Genomic DNA, 20,757 nt, shown 5'->3' with positions numbered 1-20,757 from the left:
ATAATAGGTGCCCATATTTCCACACACTGGCATTTATAATTCTTGAATGATTGACCTTCACCGTGGGACTATTCACAGAATGATATTTCTGTGTTTCCTTTCACAAAATTAGCTCTTGTAGGGCTTCGTCTGTGTTCATTAGTGCACATCTCCTGTTTCTTCCACTTCCCTGGCCTCATTATTCAGTATTGCATAAAATCAAATAATGCTTTGTATTCGCAGTAGTGCAATATGCAAGGGAAATCTTGTGGTGCAGAGCCAGTGGAATGTGAATCCGTGTCAGCACCCAAGTATTTTATGTGCCATCCTTGACTTCACCTGCCGCCATCATCTTTAGGTAGAGCCAGTTATGATGCCAACACTTCACTCTGTCAAGTTCATTACGTAAGAAGGGGCCCTTCCAGTCACTCAGTTGGGACCTACGACCTGCAAAATTATAGAGACCGCTGGAAATGTAGTCTTTTCACTGTCTCTGCTGTAGACACCAAAGACCTGGTGGGACACCCCACTTCAATAACCAACCTCACAGGGCTGGAAGATGAGTGCCAGATTTTTGTCATTTGCAAATGATAGTTGGTTAAACAAAAAACAAATCACTCTCTAGGACAATAAGCATCTGTTGATATCGCCTGTAAATTGGTATTTTTAAAAGTTTTTTTTTAAGTTTATTTATTTGTTTTTGAGAGAGAGAGAACACAAGCAGGGGAGGGGCAGAGAGAGAGGGAGACACAGAATCCGAAGCAGGCTTCAGGCTCTAGGCTCTGAGCTGTCAGCACAGAGCCCAACACGGGGCTCGAACTCACGAACCATGATATCAAGACCTGAGCTAAAGTCAGACACTCAACTGACTGAGCCATCCAGGTGCCCCAGTATTTTTTTTTAAAGGCAAGATTTCCAACAGGCACAGAAGCACACTTTACCTGTATAAAATCATAAGGGGCTTAAGAAGTTCTCCCATTCAAAGACATCATCTAAGATCAACACTTTCTGGCCATGTGACCCTGGACGAGACAGTTGACCTCACTGAGATTCAGTTTCCTCATTTACATAAAGGGTCATGATTTTCTGTGAGGTTTCAAGGATCCAGCCCAGAGAGAGTGTCCAGTGTGCCACTTGGGCCTGGGATGCTCACAGAGAGGAGTGCCTTTGGTAGCAGTGTTCATAGTAGTTGTATCTGTGAGTCACTCATTTTAGAGCTGTGTTCCTTGTTTAGTGACCTCCTTTTCTGTCTTCCATTAAGCCCCTCCGTAAAGTTGAGGAGACATTGTTCCACTCATTTTATTGTGATAAACTGGGGGTCTATGGCATAAGAACACATAAGAGAATATGGTATAGAAACATTTTGAACCATTGCCAGTTTTTACACCACTTGCTATGAAGCACATATAGAAAAGATTAGAGTTTTTAATGATCTTCAACATATAAAATATAAGAAATATACTTATTTTGATAATTTTTATACGTATATTAGTTTATCTATGCATAGGTAGTAAACCTCAAGAAAAGAAAATTCATGATAAACCATTATTTTAGTTGCCTCTAGGTTTGCTCATGAAAAGTACACCACTACAAAGAAATGTATTTTGCTTTTGAAATTTATGTTATTGTTTGTGTCCTACATTTCATTTTAAAATGCCACTTAAAACTTTATATTGCCTTTGTGGGGTTTTTTTTCAAGTTTTTATTTTAATTCCAGTTAGTGAATATATAGTGTAATATTAGTTTTGGGAGTAGAATTCATCACCTACATAAAACACCCGGTGCTCATCACAAGTGTCCTCCTTGACACCCGTCTCCCATTTAACCCATCCCTCTGTCACCTCCCTCCATCAACCCTCAGTTTGATCTCTATAGTTAAGAGTCTATTTTTATGGTTTTCCCCTCTCCTTTCCCCGCTACGTTCATCTGTTTTGTTTCTTAACTTCCACTTACGAGTGAAATCATATACGTGTCTTCCTCTTACTGACTTGCTTTGCTTAGCATAATACATGTCATTGCAAACAGCAAGATTTCGTTCTTTTTATGTCTGAGTAATATTCCACTGTATATACATACCACATCTTCTTTATCCATTCATCAGCTGATAGACATTTGGTCTCTTTCCATACTTTGGCTATTGTTGATGATGCCGCTATGGACATTGGGGTGCATGTGTCCCTTTGAATCATTATTTTTGTATATTCTGGGTAAATACCTAGTAGTGCAATTGCTAGATAATAGGGAAGTTCTATTTTTAACTTTTTTTGAGAGAGAGGTGAAGGGGAGGGGCAGAGGAAGAGGGGGAGAGAGAATCCTAAGCAGACCCCACACTCAGCACAGAGCCCAATATGGGGCTCTGTCTCACCACCATAATACCATGACCTGAGCCAAAATCAAGAGTTGGATGCTCAAATGACTGAACCACCCAGGCACCCTATTTTTAACTTTTTGAGAAACCTTCATACTGTTTTCCAAAGTGGCTACATCAGTTTGCATTCCCACCAACATTTGTTTAAGAGAGTTCCTTCTTCACATCTTCGCCAACTTTTTTCCTATGTTGTTAATTTTAGCCATTCTGATAGGTGTGAGGTGGTATCTTATCGTGGTTTTGACTTGTATTTCCCTGAGGATGAGTGATGTTGAACATCTTTTCATGTGTCTGTTACCCATCTGTATGTCTTCTTTGGAAAACTGTCTATTCATTCTCCCCATTTCTTCACTGGCTTATTTGTTTTTTTGGTGTTGAGTTTGTAAGTTCTTTATAGATTTTGCATAGTAACCTTTTCTCAGATATGTCATTTGCAAATATCTTCTCCCATTTCAAAGCTTTCCTTTTAGTTTTGTTGAATGTTTCCTTCATGCTGCAGAAGGTTTTTTTTTTTCTTGATGAAGTCCTAATAGTTTGAGTTTTCTTTAGTTTCCCTTGCTTCTAGAAATGTGTCTAAGAAGTCGCTATGGCTGATGCCAAAGAGGTAGCTACCTATATTCTCCTCTAGGATTTTGATGGTTTTAGGTCTCACGTTTATATCTTTCATCCATTTTAAATTTATTTCTGTGTATGGTGTAAGAAAATAGTCCAGTTTCATTCTTCTGCATGTTGCTGTCCAGTTTTCCCAACACCCTTTGTTGAAGAGACTTTCTTCCTTGGATATTATTTTCTGCTTTGTCAGAGATTAGTTAGCCATATAGTTGTGGGTCCATTTGTGAATTTTCTATTCTGTTCCATTGACCTATGTGTCTGTTTTGTGCCAGTACCATACTGTCTTGATGACTACAGCTTTGTAATATAGCTTGAAGTCTGGAATCATGATGCCTCCAGCTTTGCTCTTCTTTTTCAAGATTGCTTTGGTTATTCATAGTCTTTTGTGGTTCCATACAAATTTTAGAATTGTTTGTTCTAGCTCTCTGCAAAATGCTGTTGGTATTTTGATAGAGATTGCATTCAATGTGTAGATTTCTTTGAGTAGTCGAGACATCTTAATAATATTTGCTCTTCCATCCATGAGCATGGAACATTTTTCCATTTCTTTGTGTCTTCTTCAATTTCTTTCATAAGTGTCCTGTAGTTTTCAGAATACAGATCTTTCGCCTCTTTGGTTAGGTTTATTCCTAGGTATCCTATGGTTTTTGGTGCAATTGTAAATAGGATCGTTCCTTGATTTCTCTTCCTGCAGCTTCATTATTGGTGTACATAAGTACAGAAGATTTTTGTATGTTGATTTTGTATCCTGTCACTGCTTTCATTATTTTTAAGATTATGTTAAGTTATGGTAAATTTAATCCTATATTCCTCATCCTGAGAAAAAAGGACTTATAAATTCTAAATTATTTGGGATTTAAAAAATTGAAGTGTAATATATATGAGACTCACATAAAGAAAGTGAAAGTATATTGTAATAGGGATGTGAGGACAGATGGTAGCTGCACTTGAGATGAACGTGATATAATGTATAATTGAATCACTACATTGTTCACCTGAAACTAATGTAACATTATATGTCAACTATACTCAAAAAAACATTAATAAAAATTAATTAATTTTAAAAAGAAATTGAAAGCATATACAACAATTCTAGTGGCGAGTGAAGTAGAAATTTACAAAAAGTATTTCTCTTAGTCTTTTCTCACACCCCTGCTATGGAGTATGCTTAGGCTATTGTCTGAGGAATTGGAGACTGGAGCTAAGGCCAATTCTTCAATGGCCACCAAACATGTATCCACTTAGCAGACACAAAAGGTCAAATCCCTGGAAGAAAAATCAGCCAGTTTTGGGGAAAGCAGTATAACTAAGTAGAACCTTGAGCCAGGGGAACAGGAAAATAGCATAGGCTGATGGAGGAGCTATTCACAATGTAGTTATAAGTTGTGCTCAAAGTATCCAAAGACATGAGGCATTAGATAAAATTTACCAAAACCATCTATGAAAGTTCTAAATTTTTCTGTCATCTCCCCCTCACATATTTATTCTGGTGTCAATGCAATTATATGTACCATTAAAAGTACACCTGTAAGGTGCGTCATTAATTACGTTCTATTTGTGAAAAGTCCCTTTAATTGTTAGACTGATTTATTATGTTTCAGGATAGCATCAAACAGCTTCATCACATAGAAATGATAAAAGATCACTTAAACCAAATATATTGGAAACAGTATACAAATTGTAAAACAAAGTGATTTTTAAAAATTATAATGCTATATTCCTAATACGCTTGAAACAGCGTCTTCATTTTATATACTTTTTAATTGAAAATATTTGACATATGACATTGTGTAAATATAAGGTGCACAGCATCTTACTTTGATATATATTGCAATACGGTGATTGTTGTAGAGATATTTATTCCCTTGCACAATATAGTACAATATTGTCTATATTTTTATACTGTGTAATAGAGCACCATAGCTCATTTACCATTCACCATTTACTACTTGCAAGTGTGTGCCCTAAACAACAATAATTTTACCCCCCCAACCCTCCATCCCCTAGTAACTACCATTTTACTGTCCGTTTTATTATGAGTTTAATTTTTTTAGATTCTGCATCTAGATGATATCATGCAGTAGTTAGCTTTCTTTATATGACATCTTCCATTTAGCGTAATGTGGTCAAGGTCCATCTGTATTGTTGCAAATGGTAGGATATTCTCCTTTCTCATGGCTGAATAATATTCCATTGTGTATATATACCATATCTTTTTTATCCATTCATCTTTGATGGACATTGACATTTTTCCGTATCTTGGCTACTGAGAAAAATGCTGCAGTGAACATAGGAGTGTACATATCTCTTCAAAATACTGTTTTCATTTCCTTTAAGTATATACTCAGTAGTAGAATTGCTGGGTTATATGCTAGTTCTATTTTCAAATTGTTTGAGGGACCTCCACCTTGTTTTCCAAAGTGGTTGGATCAATTTACATTCCCACTAACAGTGTATAAGAGTAAGTCTTCAAGACATTCTTCAGCATCTGTTGTTTCTTGTCTTCTTGATAATAGCCATTCTAACAGGTATAAGGCAATATCTCATTGTGGTTTTGATTTGCATTTCTTTGAGGATTAGTGCTGTTTAACATCCTTTCACATGCCTGTTGGCCGTTTTGATATCCTTATTGGAAAAAATGTCTACTTAACTCTTCTGTCTTACATACTTTACTAATCTTAAAGGTGTGTGTCCAGGTACAATATATAATATTCACTCTCAAAATCAAAATAACAATGACTACATTAATGTTTTAATAGCATCTGATGTGCCAGGCACTGTGATATAGCTTTACGTGAATCATCTCCACAGCCTGTAAAGTTGTAAGGATCAAAGGATATAATGCCTAATGGAACACCTAGCAAATCAGAAAACATTCTTTTTTTTTTTAAGTTATTTATTTTGAGAGAGACTGAGACAGCATGAATTGGGGAAGGACGGAGAGAGAGATGGATACAGAGAAACCCAAGCAGGATCTGTGCCAGCGGTGCAGAGCCTGACGTGGAGCTTGAACTCATGAAACCGCAAGCTCATGACCTGAGCCAAAACCAAGAGTCGGACACTTAACCAACTGAGCCACCCAGCCACCATGAAAACATTGTGTTCTAAAACTTAGTTGCCAAAGTTACCATCTGGAGGATACTATTATTTAACAAGCCTATTAAGACTGTTGGAAATGTTTTCCCAACCAAAGATGTCTTTTCTCTTTGCAGCTTGTCGCTGTAATGTCAACAGCTCCTTGTCCGAGAGTTGCCATGCTAGGACAGGACAATGTGAATGCAAACCTAATGTGCAAGGACTGCGGTGTGATGAGTGTAAGGTAAGGAGTAGGAGCTGGCCATGAGTCACTTCCTCCTTGAAAATGTTCATTAGCTTTCAACGACATACATATGAGTATATTGAAAGAGGAGTTCAGGATTGTACAATCCTACGTGTACAATCACTGTGATCATTGGAGAGTTTTTCCAAAATAGAACAAAATTTGCTGTGCACTAGCATTTGGCCTTCAACCTATATTTCCTTGGCAGCAAATTTGTATAATATTTACTGTAATTCAGATGTTTCTGAAACAAAGAAGCTATAAATTTAATCTCAATCTGCAGTGAGTAAAATACTCTTTGCTTTTATATTGTTGGCAGAATGAAATGTGTCACACCCTTTGTTTTTAGCACTTTGTTCTAGTTCTATCATTGACAAGTTAGTTACAGGGAGCATTCTACCTCAGAAAAGTTTTCAGTAGAGAAGCTAATCAACATAGTTTTATATACACCATTTTTATAAAATGAAATAAAATTCACAACATGTTGCTCTCCGTTCCTGAACGTTTTGCCCTGCCTTCAGTATGGCACACCCCTTGAGATTCCTTCACTAGAGTGATGGATTTGCACTACCTACTTCTTATAAAAATGTATTTTGGCTTATAAAGACTTAAACCGAACGAGCATTTCTCAGATAGCAAACTGGCCTTTCTGTACTAAGTTTGGAAATACCTTCTGCCTCTATCTCTTGAATAATACCAAATGCTCTTTTGTTTCTTTGTTTTCTTTTTCTGTTGGCTTTTAAAGCCCGATATGTGGTGGGATCCAGAGAAGCACTTCTGTGTGTTATGTGACTGCAGTCTCGTTGGTTCTGTGACACCACAGTGTGATATTACAGGAAGATGTTCATGTAAATCTGGCTTCGTAGGGAGGCACTGCAACCTCAGCAGGCAGGTGCACCGACAGGAGGAGCAGTCACAGAGAGCGCACCGGGTGCTGGGGCCTCCTCAGAGGTGGGGTTTCAGCAGCTCCAGCGGGTGCCCTCGGGGAGCCTATCGGCCCCCAGCTCCGGTAATCCCAGAGGCGCTGCATGTCTCATGCCTCCGCATGCTGTGTTCCGTGTGCTGCCGCTGACCTTTCCCGATGGCATTTTTACCAAATAACGGTTGCTCGGTGTGCACAATTGCAAATGTAAACACTAGACCATTCCTGCTTAAAGCTTTGCCTTTTGAAAATAGCTGTCCATGTATTTTTTTTTATTTTTTTTAAATATTTTTTTAACGTTTATTCACTTTCTGAGAGCCAGAGACAGAGTACAAGCAGGGGAGGGGCAGAGAGAGAGGGAGACACAGAATCCGAGATGCGCTCCAGGCTCTGAGCTGTCAGCATGGAACCCGACGTGGGGTTCGAACTCACGAACCCCTGAGATCATGACCTGAGCTGAAGTTGGGCGCTTAACCAACTGAGCCCCTAGGTGTCCCCTGTCTGTGTATTTTTAAAAGTATGTTGAAGTTCATAGGTTCATAAAATTTTCAGTTTCCCATGGATATGTAGAAGTTTATTTGTAGAAAGCTGTGATCTTACCGGTGGAAGGAATTTCAGACCTCCGAACAGACTCACTTCTGTGAATGAACAAATCTAGCAAAGAAAGTGGCTTTCCCAAGAAAATCCAGCCCATTGATCTGACGTGTTGTTCACATTTCATCATAATGGATGGCTTTGTTACTTTGCCACATCATAAGCTTGCCCGTATATACCACAAGTCACACACTCTCACACTGCTTGTATACCACATACACTAAGTAAGGAAGCATGTTTTCTACTACAGAAGTTTAGTCCCCCATCTTAGTAGACAAAAGAAAAATACTGGCAGTAAGAGCAAAAGGGAGGAAGGGAAGAGAGAGGAGGAGGAAAGAGAGAAGAATAGGTCCAGGGCCATGTTGCAGAGTGACAGGAAATAAGACTTACCAGTGTGGAATCACAGCCTGGTGGGGAGGAGCAGGGAAGGGATAGAAGAAAGTGAGAGTAAAGTAAAAAGTAACAGAGTAGAAAATAAAAAAAGAAAGAATGCATTATTCTAGGCTCTTTATTGGCATTTTTAAAAAAAAATTAATGTTTATTTTATTTTTGAGACAGAGAGAGACATATCATGGCTGGCGGAAGGGCAGAGAGAGGGAGACACAGAATCTGAAGCAGGCTCCAGGCTCTGAGCTGTCAGCACAGAGCCTGACGTGGGGCTCGAGCCCATCAACCACGAGATCATCATGACCTGAGCCGAAGTTGGACACTCAACCAACTGAGCCACTCAGGCGTCCCTCTTTATTGGCATATTAAGAAAATTAGTTCTGGGGTACCTGGGTGGCTCAGCATCCAGCTGGCTCAAGTCATAATCATCTTGTGGTTCATGAGTTTGAGCCCCGCATCAGGCTCTATGCTGATGGCTCAGAGGCTGGAGCCTGCTTCAGATTCTGTGTCTCCCTCTCTCTCTGCACCTTCCCCACTTGCAGTCTGTCTCTGTCTCTTTCTCAAAAATAAATAAACATTAAAAAAATTTATAGTGGAAAAAAAAAGAAAATTAGTTCTGGTATTGGTCCACCTCGGGTCAAATCCCAGCCTCACCGCTTCCTAGCTATGACAGTTCCTTAAGTCTTTCTGTAATACACCTTCTTCATCTGTCAGAGGACCCACTTCATAGGGTATCTAACAGCCTGGATCCTCCAAGAAGCAAATGTGAAGAGATTGACTGGGGGAAATGCCTATGAAAGTTGAAGGAGAAGAGAGCATAGTGTACAGGGAGCCTCCTGCCATAGTGCAGGCCTGACTGATGTGAAAGGGGAAAGGGAAGGAAAGATCGAGCAGAAAAGCCTCATTCTATGCATTTTGCCAAAATGCCAAATGCTTGTCAGGCCAAACGGAAGTGCCCGAGCACCAGTTTTCCGTTTGAGGAATCCTGGATTGGGCAGAAAGACTGTTGGACTTTATTGTAATCAGTCTTTGACCTGGAGAAGCATGACCTGGTGTGGGTTCCCCCAGTGGATCCACAAGAGTGGAAACCGGAAGATGTCAATCAGCCAACTGGCTGCAGATTCTCTCGCAGGGAGACCTGCCCGGGCACCTCCGTGGCGGGCTCTGGATTGTCATGGGAACAGTACATAAGGCACGCATCTGGAGAGTTCTTAGCGAATGCTAGGTATCATTACTGTTGTTGCCATTGTTGTTATTAGATGAAGAAATCTTTAAAAATAGTTTTTCAAAAACAGATACGTATATTTAAAGTAAAAGAAAGGGATCGAGACTGATCAAAATGTCTCCAAAATATAAATTTAGCAGAAATTCTGCTCTCATTCATGGCCTTTTCCTACATACCCTACAGCACTGTTGTACAAGGTGGTGTTTTGTCCTGAGACCATTTTTCCCCTGAGACAGTATGTGTGAGAGTAGAGAGCTCAGACTCTGGAGCCAGGCTGCTTGACTTGGAACCCTGACTCTACAGTTGGGTAGCTGGTGACCTTAGGCAAATTGCTTGACCTTTCTGTCCTTTGGTTTCCCACTCAGCATAAAGGTGATGGTAATAGCTATCTCCCAGGATTGTCTTGAAGATTCAATGAATTCATATTTGTAAAGAGCTTTAAAACAGTGCTTAGCACACAGCAAGCACAATACGTTAAGTGCTGTTGTTATTATCATCCCAAGTGAAAATAATTTACAGATTATCAAGCTTTCCAGCGACACTGGATAAGGACTGTCTCCCATGTTTGTTTTACCTCATTAATCTTGATTACAGACTGGGAACATCTCCTTCTTGAATTTGCTTACCACAGAGATTTTCCCTAGCCTCTGAAATAAAATTTTGTACATCAAATTTAGTAAAATTTTGTTAGTGAAGTTTGTTACTATTTGCTTTGGTATTACTCAACTCTTTAAAACTACATTATTTAAATATTTGAAACGTATGACAGAGAGATTTTTTTTGTACATTTTTTTTTACATAATGAACTTTGGAATTTTCTTACTAACTATGATTTGGAAGTTCATTTAATACTATATCGATATATCCATTAAAGATATACATATGCCAAGTGAAGAAAAATTTAGGAAATAAAGATGAATTTGAAGTACTGTCTCTGATTCATATTTCTAAGTCAAGAAAATTTAGGAAATAAATGCAAAATACTTTGCATAAGAAATTCAAATACATCTATGATTCAGACTTTTAAAAACTAATATAGTTTGTTCTAGTCTTTTTTCTATGTATACATGTTTCTATTTGTGTCTGAGGGACAGTGTGTGTGTCATTATAGGTATATAATTGGGATCATAGTGTATATATGATTTTGTATTCTGCTTTTTGAAATTTTGCATAATGCTATATCTTAAGTATATTCCTATCATTAAAACTGCTTCAAAACAGGATTTTAATGATTGCATATTATTTCATAGCATGAATGTATCCTAATTTGATTTATTCAACTTTTTTTTTCTAACATTAAACATTTAAGTACCTCTGCAGTTACTCTCATAAATAATACTGTAATGGGCATGCTCATACTTTAACCGTTTTCCGAATTTCTGTTTATTTCTCTAGGTCAGGTATCTAGAATTTTATAGCTAATTTTTTATGAATAAAGATATCATATGTTTTAATCTTCCCTTCCTCCTTTTTTTTTTTATTTATTGTATTTTTTTATTTTATATTGATTGCAGTGTTGTTAACATACAGTGTTATATTAGTTTCAGGTGTACAATAAACACAACACACTTTCTTCTTTAATAATATGGTCAAATCTGAATTTGAACCAGAAATAAAAATAAAGTCAGCAGTAAATACAAAGATGAAATGATTATCGAACTCAATCGACCCCTTTTATATTTAAAAACCAACACTGTTCTTAGCTATAGTCATATTAAGAGACTAATTTTCAGTGTGATTTTGTTTTCTAGAACTATTTTTCATACTGTTAACAATGGTGAAAATATGTAATAAGCCTTATTCATTTCTCTTTGTGTGGCTTGTATTAAATAGCAAGATTTATTCCTACCAGAAAGTAACGGTTAAGTCTAATATTCTAAAATAGGAATTATTTTTACAAAGAAGTAATTACTGAGACTAATTTTTCAGATTAAAATATCATAATAATGTGACATACTTCATATTTTAAAATACAACCTTGATGTGCTTTAAGTAGGATATGCGCTTTTCATTTTTCTAGTAGAGGTAATTTTTAATTTATCCACACTTTCTAAAATAAGCCCTCTAGGTCATATAACGTGTATTTCAAACCAAAGATAGTAATGAAAACCGATCATAGAAAGTTATTTGTTGTAAACAGATAAAAGATATGCCTAGGAATAACTCATCAGAGAATAAAAGTTTCCTTTCATCTATCTAATCTGGTGCTTTGATGTGTGTTCTCACAAATCAATTTCAGTTGTTAAAATGAAACCCAAGAAACTATATGTTTGTAAACCAATTATTTTGTCAGCATAGGCATAAACCTGTAAGTTATATTTATAATGTGAGCCCTAGAATAATGATCAGAAGTATTTATGGAGAGATGACAAAAATTAGATCAAATATTAAAGGAAAAACATCTATTTTAACTGTAGGCATCTGGTCAATAACATTGAAAACATGTTTAACAAGTAGAAGGAGTTCATAAGATTTCAAAGTAATCAATTCAGATTATTAGGAAGGAAGCAAGTAAATTTTTAAATTAAAATATTAGTAACACCCATAGCTTAGTTCTACATCACTGTTAAAATCTTGGGAGGCATAGGAAGAGGCTGGTGAATATAAAACAGACAGAAGGATCATGCCCTAGTTCTACCATTAATTCTGATAAAATTTTAAAGTAATTGAACTCTTCTTTTTGGATATCGTAGAAAAGGTCCATTAGACGAAGTTACAACCTCATTGTCATAACATCAGTGATGAACCTTGATAACCCATTGGTTTCTCTTTCCTGCCTCCTCTTTTGGCATTGTGCATCTTGTTTCATAATGAATTAAGTGATTTAAATTTAATTTTTCTCTTTCCTTTTCTATGCCAGCCTGAAACCTTCGGCCTACAATCCGGAAGGGGGTGTGTTCCCTGCAATTGCAATTCCTTTGGGTCTAAGTCATTTGACTGTGAAGAGAGTGGTCAATGTTGGTGCCAACCTGGAGTAGCAGGAAAGAAATGTGACCGCTGTGCTCACGGCTATTTCAACTTCCAAGAAGGAGGCTGCACAGGTCTGTAAATAAGACTAAGCCCTACACATTCATTCTCTGGTTTTAGCATTTTTGCAGCGGTAGGAGTTCATTCTTGCAGGTTCCCGGAGATTTAAAGGAAGGGCACCTTGACAACAAATATATGATCCAAAATATTTAACTGAGTAAGTAAAGTATGCTTATTTTAAATAAACTAACAAATGGAATACATTGCAGGGTGAAACACTGCACTGTAAATAACTGCTTGCAAATACTCCATAAAAAATCCATCAGCAGATCTCAATTCTGCTGTGTCCCTTCCTGTCTGTGACCGCCAGTCAGCCCGTCAGTCACTCAAGGGCTCCTGTAGCTTGAAAGTCAAATGTTCAATTTTTCTTTTGCCAGTGTTCTCTAAGCTTAAACTTCACTCCCAAGTTAATACAGTTCAACTTTCTCTTTTCCTAGTGCAAAATTGGTACAAGGATCAGAGAAGTTAATATCTTTTTCTAGTACAAAAAATATCTTTTCATCTACTTTCATGTGCCTTGAAACCTATGATGTTCCTAGAAAGAAACAGATTAGCACTAGGCATTTGCTAGTTCTTGGAGAAATACAAGAAGGTTTCTAGCCATGATTTCTCTCAAGCAATATTCTCATATTCTTCCCAGAAATCATGAAGTAAGAAAATAGGAATTAGCATACTACAAATGAAAATGAAGATTGAACATTACCTTGATTTATATGCTACTAATTTGGAATAGACCCTTATCCCAACATTCACTAGGTTGAGTATCACCTTTGCTTATTAAATTCACTGATTTAACACTGATGATACTCCTTTACTCTCAGTACCATGATAAATATGTGATAATGTTTTAAGACATTATTATTGACTATCGTTGCAAATGTATGTAAGTAGTGGCAGGAGCAATATTTCCAATTATTTTAAAAATGAGTATCTTATAGATATTCTCAACCAATTTCAATATATACTTTTTATTGCAAAGATAAGCCATTCTGTTATTCTGAATGTTATCATTGTACATCTTCTAAGAATCTGTATGTGATCCCTGAGTCATCGTCTATATACACTAAAACATATAAAGCTGGATTTTAAAATATACTGTTCTTTAAATCCAATTCTAACAGTTCACTTAATGTGAATTAATAAAAGGGTACTATACACTCAAGTATATTCACTACACTACCAGAAATTATAAATAAGACAAACAACATTATCTAAAATTATGCAATGATGATAACATTAGAAATGCAGTCTTAGTAGCATTCAAATCCAGAGAAACAGACAAAAATCAGTCCCGAACAGGCAGGATAGCATTGTGGTTGAGGGTATAACTTCACCAAATAGCTTGGATCAGTTTAGTGGCTCCACGGGCAACTAGTTATAGGACCTGGTCTTGCTGTCTCTCTGCAAAATTTGTCTATTAACTTAAGAATGGTATCTGTCTCACTGGGTTTTTATAGGAATTAGTTGAGTTAATGGCTCTAAAATATTTAGAATACTGCCTGGCACATAGACACCAGGTAAGTGTTTATCGTTGTTATTATCATTAGCAATGCATTAGTATTCTGAATTGTGGTAAACATTCCGTTTGGGCAGGGGAAAACTAGCTAATTATTCAGGTCTTCTCCCTACTCAGTTTTATGATTCCATGGAAGAACTGCTTAGAGAATTTCTATCTGCAAGTAACAATTTGAACTGTCCCAAGACATTTTTTAGCACATAAATTTGAACATGATATGAACTGTTTCTCTTCTTAATGAAGGTATGTATAAAATAAATCCTTTGACTTCAAATTATCAATGGCAGTAATAAAAACAACAGGTAAAATTTATTTGGCATTGACGTCAAATATTATGCTAAACATTCTTCACAGCTGGTATGCTGTAGGCAATGATAATTGCGATCCCTTAAAAACTGAACTCAATCAAATATTCTAAATATATTTCATTTAAAGATTTCATCATCATATTACCAATTGAACGATTTCTTGTAACATTAGTCTTCTGTTTGAATCTGAATACTTGGTGGTGTTTCTTCCTTGCTTACACTTCAGCTGGAAACACTGCACTGAAATATACTCAGTGCTGAGTCAGTAGCTGAGTCAACTATAGCTAATCAGTAGTGGACATTCCTCGTCTTAAATGACTTTGAAGCTCTTCTGAAGTCTCTTTTTTTTTCTTTTTCAAATCTTTTTTTTGTATTCTTTGAGAAAGTGCAGTGGATAGAGATATTTTCATTCTTCATATATCATATCATAGCTAAGAAAATGAAAAATCTATTGAAAAGAATAAAGCAGGTGGTAAATAAACCTCAAAAATACCTTCATACACACACGTATGTGCACACACACACAGGGTTACATAAGTCAGTTATTTTTAATTTTTGCAAAACTGAAATGTCCTGATGTGTGACTATTAAACTACATACATGATATACTGAATTTAAGAAGCCTGTTAATTACTGGTTTTTATTATAAATCACAGTCATCAACAGGAAGGAAATGTTAATCTATACAGGAGAGAAAATTTAGTTATGCACTTGAAATAACTATAGAAACAAAATTTTAAACTTTATAGTATCTAGATATGGTTAGCATAGAATCTGATATACCACTTGTTTCTTTAAACTTAGTTGAAAACTAAAAATATTTTACCTTTTGAAATCATTAAATGAAATACAACATAAATTTATTGATCGTCTCTGTGAAAAACACTTTTCTGTGATATAAAAGATGAATGAGGTCAGTTTTCACTTTCAAGGATCTTTAACCATAATATGGAAAATAAAACAAGAGAAATAAACTCAGCACTTCCTATCAAATTTTTACTGTTTTACTATTTTTTCCCCTTTTACTTGTGAAGCTTGTGATTGTTCCCATCTGGGTAATAATTGTGACCCAAAGACTGGTCAGTGCATTTGCCCTCCCAACACCATTGGAGAAAAATGTTCTAAATGTGCACCTAACACCTGGGGCCACAGCATCACCACTGGTTGTAAGGTGAGTTAATTGCTTAATTTTCTCTGGTAATGAATGTTTCAAAACTTTTTTTTTTATTTTGTGAAAGCTTTATAGTTGGAAATTTCAAAAGCCAATATTACCTTATAAAACAATATAGAACTAACAGTATAGAGTGATTGCAGATACTGATCAGTATCTTACATTTCATTTTACTTCTGGGAAATATGAAGTACACATTTATGTATCTTTATTCATTATACCTACAAAAAAAAAAGGAAAACGTAAAACCAGAAACAGCCAATAACTTCATACCTAGACACAATGAAATATTATCTGCAAAATACAAAAAAATTAACTAATTAAAGGAATTTGCCAAAAATCTATAGGAATTGCCCCTAAATTAGGACTAGGTTTCAGTTTTCAAGAAGCATTTGAAAGGATTCTGGGGAGTCATATTGACAACCTTTAGCTTGAAAAAATCCTCATTTTTCCCACGAGTGTACCTTAGAACGTGGCATGACTAGCTTTACATTTCAAGAAATCTATCCAGCATCAGAGTTAAAGGTAACAGATACAGCTGTTGTAGAAATATTGATGAGAGAGAACAGAAGCTTGGACCCAGCCAATGAGCCTCCACGAAGATGCAGGGAGTAGGCTATGTTACAGAATTCTCACTGCTGTATGGCTTGGTGCACTCACAGTTTTGGAGGATAAGAGAGAAGTCTTAAGGATGAGTCCTGGGTTTTGCTTTGTAGGAAATTAAATGAGAGTATTTACTGCTAGAGGGATTATAGGTGACTCAAATTCAAGTAGGAAAGGTGATAAGTCCACAGGGTTTTTTGCGGGTTTTTTTTTTTTTTCAGCTTTTCGTGAGGTATTAACTAAATAAAATGCAATTACTCGTTTAAAGTGTTGAGTTTTGGGTGCCTGAAAGGCTCAGTCGGTTAAGTGTCTGACTTCAGCTGGTCATGTTCCCATGGCTCATGGGTTCAAGCCCCGAGTTGGGCTCTGTGCTGACAGGTCAGAGCCTGGAGCCTGACTCCGATTCTGGGTCTCCCTCTCTCTCTGCCCCACCTCTGCTGGTGTTCTCTCTCTCTCTCTCTCTCTCTCTCTCTCTCTCTCTCTCAAAAATAAACATTAAACAAATTTAAACAAAATAAAATAAAATAAAGTGTTGAGTTTTGACCAATGATTACAGTTGTATAACCACCCTGATGCCTTTTTGTAGTTGGTTTCCCTGCCCCCGCTTAGTCGCACCAGGAAACTATTGTTTCTCCTATCACTATAGTAATGTCAGTTCCACAAATTCATAGAAATCGAGTCATACTACATGTTATTGTTTGGGTTTTGTTTGTTTCTTTGTTTGGGGGAATTATTCTTGGCCCAGCTTCCTTTATGCAGTATAATGCTTTTGTGATTCAACCACACTGATGTATATGAGTAGTTTGTTATTTTTAATTGTTTAATAATTTTACATTGGATGATGCGCAATGACTTTTCTATTTATTTACTATTTAATGGACATTGGGGTTACTTCTAGTGTGGTGCTATTATGAATAATTTTGCTATGAACATTAGTCTATAAGTCAAAAGCATGGGTGTAGACCTATGTTTTCATTTTTCATCACAAGAATACTCCACATCCTTACCAACATTTGGGATTTTGACTCTTTAATTTTAAGCATTCAGTTGGATGTTTATTTATGCCTTTCTTTAATGTCCAATGATATTGGGAATAATCTTATTTATTTATTTCCCATTTATATATCTTCTTGCAAAGTGTCTGTACGAATCTTTTCTATTTGGGGTTGTTAATTTTCTCAGTAATGTGTTGTAAGAGTTCTTTATGTATTCTAGATACCAGTCCTTTAATATATTTATGTTCTGTAACCATTTTCTCCCAGTATACAGCTTGTGTTTAACTTCTGCTGTGGTATCTTCACCTAATTTTTATAAAGACTAGTTTATTATCCTTTTGTTTCATGGGTCATGCTTTTTATTTTCTAAGAAACACACATTGGCTTAAGTCAAGATCTAGAGACACCTCTCCTATGTTTTCCTCAAGAAGTTTTATAGTTTTGAATTTTACATTTAGGTCCACATTGCATTTTCAATATTAATTTTTCTATATGGTTTGAGGTAAGGGTCAAAGTTCACCTTTTAATGGATATCCAATTTTTCCAACATCTTTTCTGAAAAGATTATTCTTCTTCCTCATTGAATTACTTTAGTTCCTTTGTCAAAATAACCTGGCACTATATGTGCACATACGTTTCTGAACTCTATTCTGTTTCATTGGTCTATCTGTCCTTGTACTGACACTGTACTGTCTTGATCACTGTAGCTTTCTAGCAGAGCATGAAATTGGGTGGTATAAACTCTCCAACTGTCGTTCATTTCTAATACCTTTTGCACACGTTAGATCCTTTGCATTTTCATATAAATTTTTAAATCAGCTTCTCAATTTCTTCACCAAAAGCCTTCTAGACTTTGATGGGGATTATATTGAATCTACAGGTCAATTTGGGGAAAATTGACATTTTAAGAATACTAGATCTTCCAGTGTATCAATATGACATAAGTTTTCATTTACTTTTCTTTGTATTTTTTTTTTCTCAGCAGCATTTTATAGTTTTTGGTGGGCAAGTCTTGTACATTTTGTTACATTTATCATTGTGTTTTATATTTTTTACACAAATGTTATTATTTATTTCACTTCAGTTTCCAACTGTTGCCAGAACAGAAAATGCAATTATTTTTATACAATAACTTTTATTTTTTTAATTGACTATATTTCTATATATTTTTTAGTAGCCTCTATGCCCAACTTGGAGCTTGAACTCACAACCCCACAATCAAGTGTTGCATGTTCTACCGACTAAGCCAGCCATGCACCCCATTCATTAACTTTCTATATCAACACCCTGCTAGAAATTTATTCTAGCTATTTTTTGGTGACTTCACTAGGATTTTCTATGTAGACAATAATACCATCTGCAAATTGAGTTTTACTTCTTATCTTCCAACCCATGTAAGTTTTATTTCATTTTCTTTGCCTATTGCAGTAAAATGTTGATTTGTAGTGGTGGGAGCAAATATCCCTGCCTTATTCCTTATGTTAAGTAGAAAGGATTAAGTCTTTTACAATTAAGAATAGTGTTTACAAATGTTCTTCATCAAACGCTCTTTATCAGTTTAAAGATGTTCCTCATATTCCTAGTTTATTAAGAACTTTTATCAAGAATATATCCAGTTTTGTCAAAAGCATTTTCTGCATCTATGGAGATGATCATATAATTTTTCATTTTCAGCTGCTAATGTGGTGAATCATATTAATTGATTTTCAAATGTTGGTCCAACTTCACAATCCTCAGATAAATCCTGCTTGATCATGAGCAATTATCTACTTTAACTTATTTTAGATTATGTTTGTTAGCATTTTGTTAATGATCTCTGGGTCTGTTCATAAGGACTGTTAGTTCATAGTTTGTTTTTTCTTAGAGTGTTATTGTCTGGTTTTGTTACTGGGGTACTGCTACCCTCATGAAATAGATTGGGAAGTATTCCTTTCTCATAGTTTCTGAGGAGTTTGCATAATCAATGAAATAGAAAATAAAAATAGAGAAAGGCCAATGACGCCAGAAACTGGTTTTTTGCAATTATTAATAAAGTTGATGATACTCTAAGAAGACTGATCAAGGAAAAAAAAGACGAAAGAAATAATCAAAGTCAAGAATAAAGGAAGGGACATCATGAAGATCCTGCATACACTAAAATAATAATATGAAATAATATGAGCAACTTTAACCAATAAATTTGATAACTGTACAAAATAAACATTTGTTTCTTTTGTTTACTTTGAGTTTAGTTTTCTCTTGTTTTCCAAGTTTCTTAAACTGAAAGCTTAGGTCATTGACTTGAGATCTTTCTTCCTTACTAATATAAGCATTTTATTTTAAATTAAAATTTATTCCAGTTACTTTTTGGTAGCTTCAATATATATTCAACAAATATATTAAGTTTCCTTCCAGGCACTAATTTAGTTGCATCCCTCACATTTTGATATATCGTTTAAATTTTCACCCTTAAAATATTCTTATTTATTTTACTACTTATTTTTATTCACTGATTGTTTAGAAATATGTTGTATAATCATCATATATTTGGGGGTTTTAAAGATATCTTTCTGCTATTGACATCTAATTTAGTTCTGTATTGGTCTCAGAACATAATGTGTTTTATTTCAGTCCTTTTGAATTTATAGAGATTGGTATTATGTCTCGTAACAGTGTGCATTTTGATTAATGTACATGAAAGCATCTTGTATTCTATTATTATTGGGTGAAATCTATACAAGCCAGTTATCCTTAGTGATTTTTATGTGTGCATATTCTATCAATAACTGAGGGTGTTTAACTATAATTATGATTTATCTATTTCTCTTTCAGTTCTCTCAGGTTTTGATTCATGTATTTTGAAGTGATAATATTAGGTATATACTCATTTAGGATGATTATGTCTTTTTGAAAAGTTGATGCCCTTATCAATATGAAACGTCCCTTTTATCCTGGGTAATATTTCTTGTGAAAAAAGAATACTTTTTCTGATAATCATATAGCCAGAGTTCCATCCTTCTTTTGATTGGTATTTGTGTGGTATACATTTTTCCACACTGTCATTTATTCCATCTCTTTTTAAATTTTTTAATGTGTCTCTTTTAGATAGCATGTATTTAAATCTTTGTTATTGATATAATCTTAATTGGAACATTTCCATTTAATGTAATTATCCATATGATGGAGTTAAGTCTACATTTTCCTGTTTGCTTTGCCCCACCTGTTCTTGGTTTCTTTTTTCTTCTTGTCTTATTTTGGATTGAGTAATTTTTATAATTATATTTCATCTTCACTTTTGACTTATTAACTATATTTTATGTTTTTGTCATTGCCTAGGGATAGATATTAACTTAATATTTTAATAGCTCAACATCTTAACTTTTCATAATGTATCTTAAAATAATATTATATACTTTACATTTAGTGTAGAAACCTTATAAGAGTAAACCTCTAATTCCTGCTTACCCTTTTTGTTACTTCTTTTCTTGTCCTTTATGTTATTGTTGTCATGCAGCTTACTTCTATGTATTATATATCCTACAATATAATCTTATGATTCTGATTTAAATTTTGTTAATGTTTATTTTATTTTTGAGAGAGAGGGGGGTGGGAATAAGGGAGGGACAACAGAGGGGGAGACACAGAATCTGAAGCAGCCTCCAAGCTCTGAGATGTCAGCATAGAGCCTAACACAGAGCTCATGACCTGAGCCTAAGTCGGATGCTCAACCTACTGAGGCACCCAGGCGCCCT

General features: G+C 35.4%; 1 protein-coding gene across 4 annotated transcripts in view; it reads left to right on the top strand.

The window, feature by feature from the left end:
- LAMA2 (laminin subunit alpha 2) overlaps window positions 1–20,757 on the top strand; it is a 620,981-nt gene that overhangs the window by 386,982 nt on the left and 213,242 nt on the right. For 2 of the 4 annotated variants that reach the window (XM_053904501.1, XM_053904500.1), the window contains exons 21-24: window positions 6,172–6,278; window positions 7,024–7,287; window positions 12,267–12,447; window positions 15,292–15,428. In XM_053904501.1, coding sequence (XP_053760476.1) covers window positions 6,172–6,278; window positions 7,024–7,287; window positions 12,267–12,447; window positions 15,292–15,428 — 689 coding nt within the window. The remainder of the gene's footprint in view (window positions 1–6,171; window positions 6,279–7,023; window positions 7,288–12,266; window positions 12,448–15,291; window positions 15,429–20,757) is intronic. The other 2 variants (XM_053904503.1, XM_053904502.1) reach the window with 1 other exon arrangement.

This window comes from Panthera pardus, unplaced genomic scaffold (genome assembly GCF_024362965.1).
Source record: "Panthera pardus isolate Hobbes unplaced genomic scaffold, ASM2436296v1 HiC_scaffold_17, whole genome shotgun sequence".
NCBI lineage: Eukaryota > Metazoa > Chordata > Mammalia > Carnivora > Felidae > Panthera > Panthera pardus.
The sequence above is the reverse complement of the archived record's forward strand: the minus strand, read 5'-3'. Positions and strand labels throughout refer to the sequence as shown.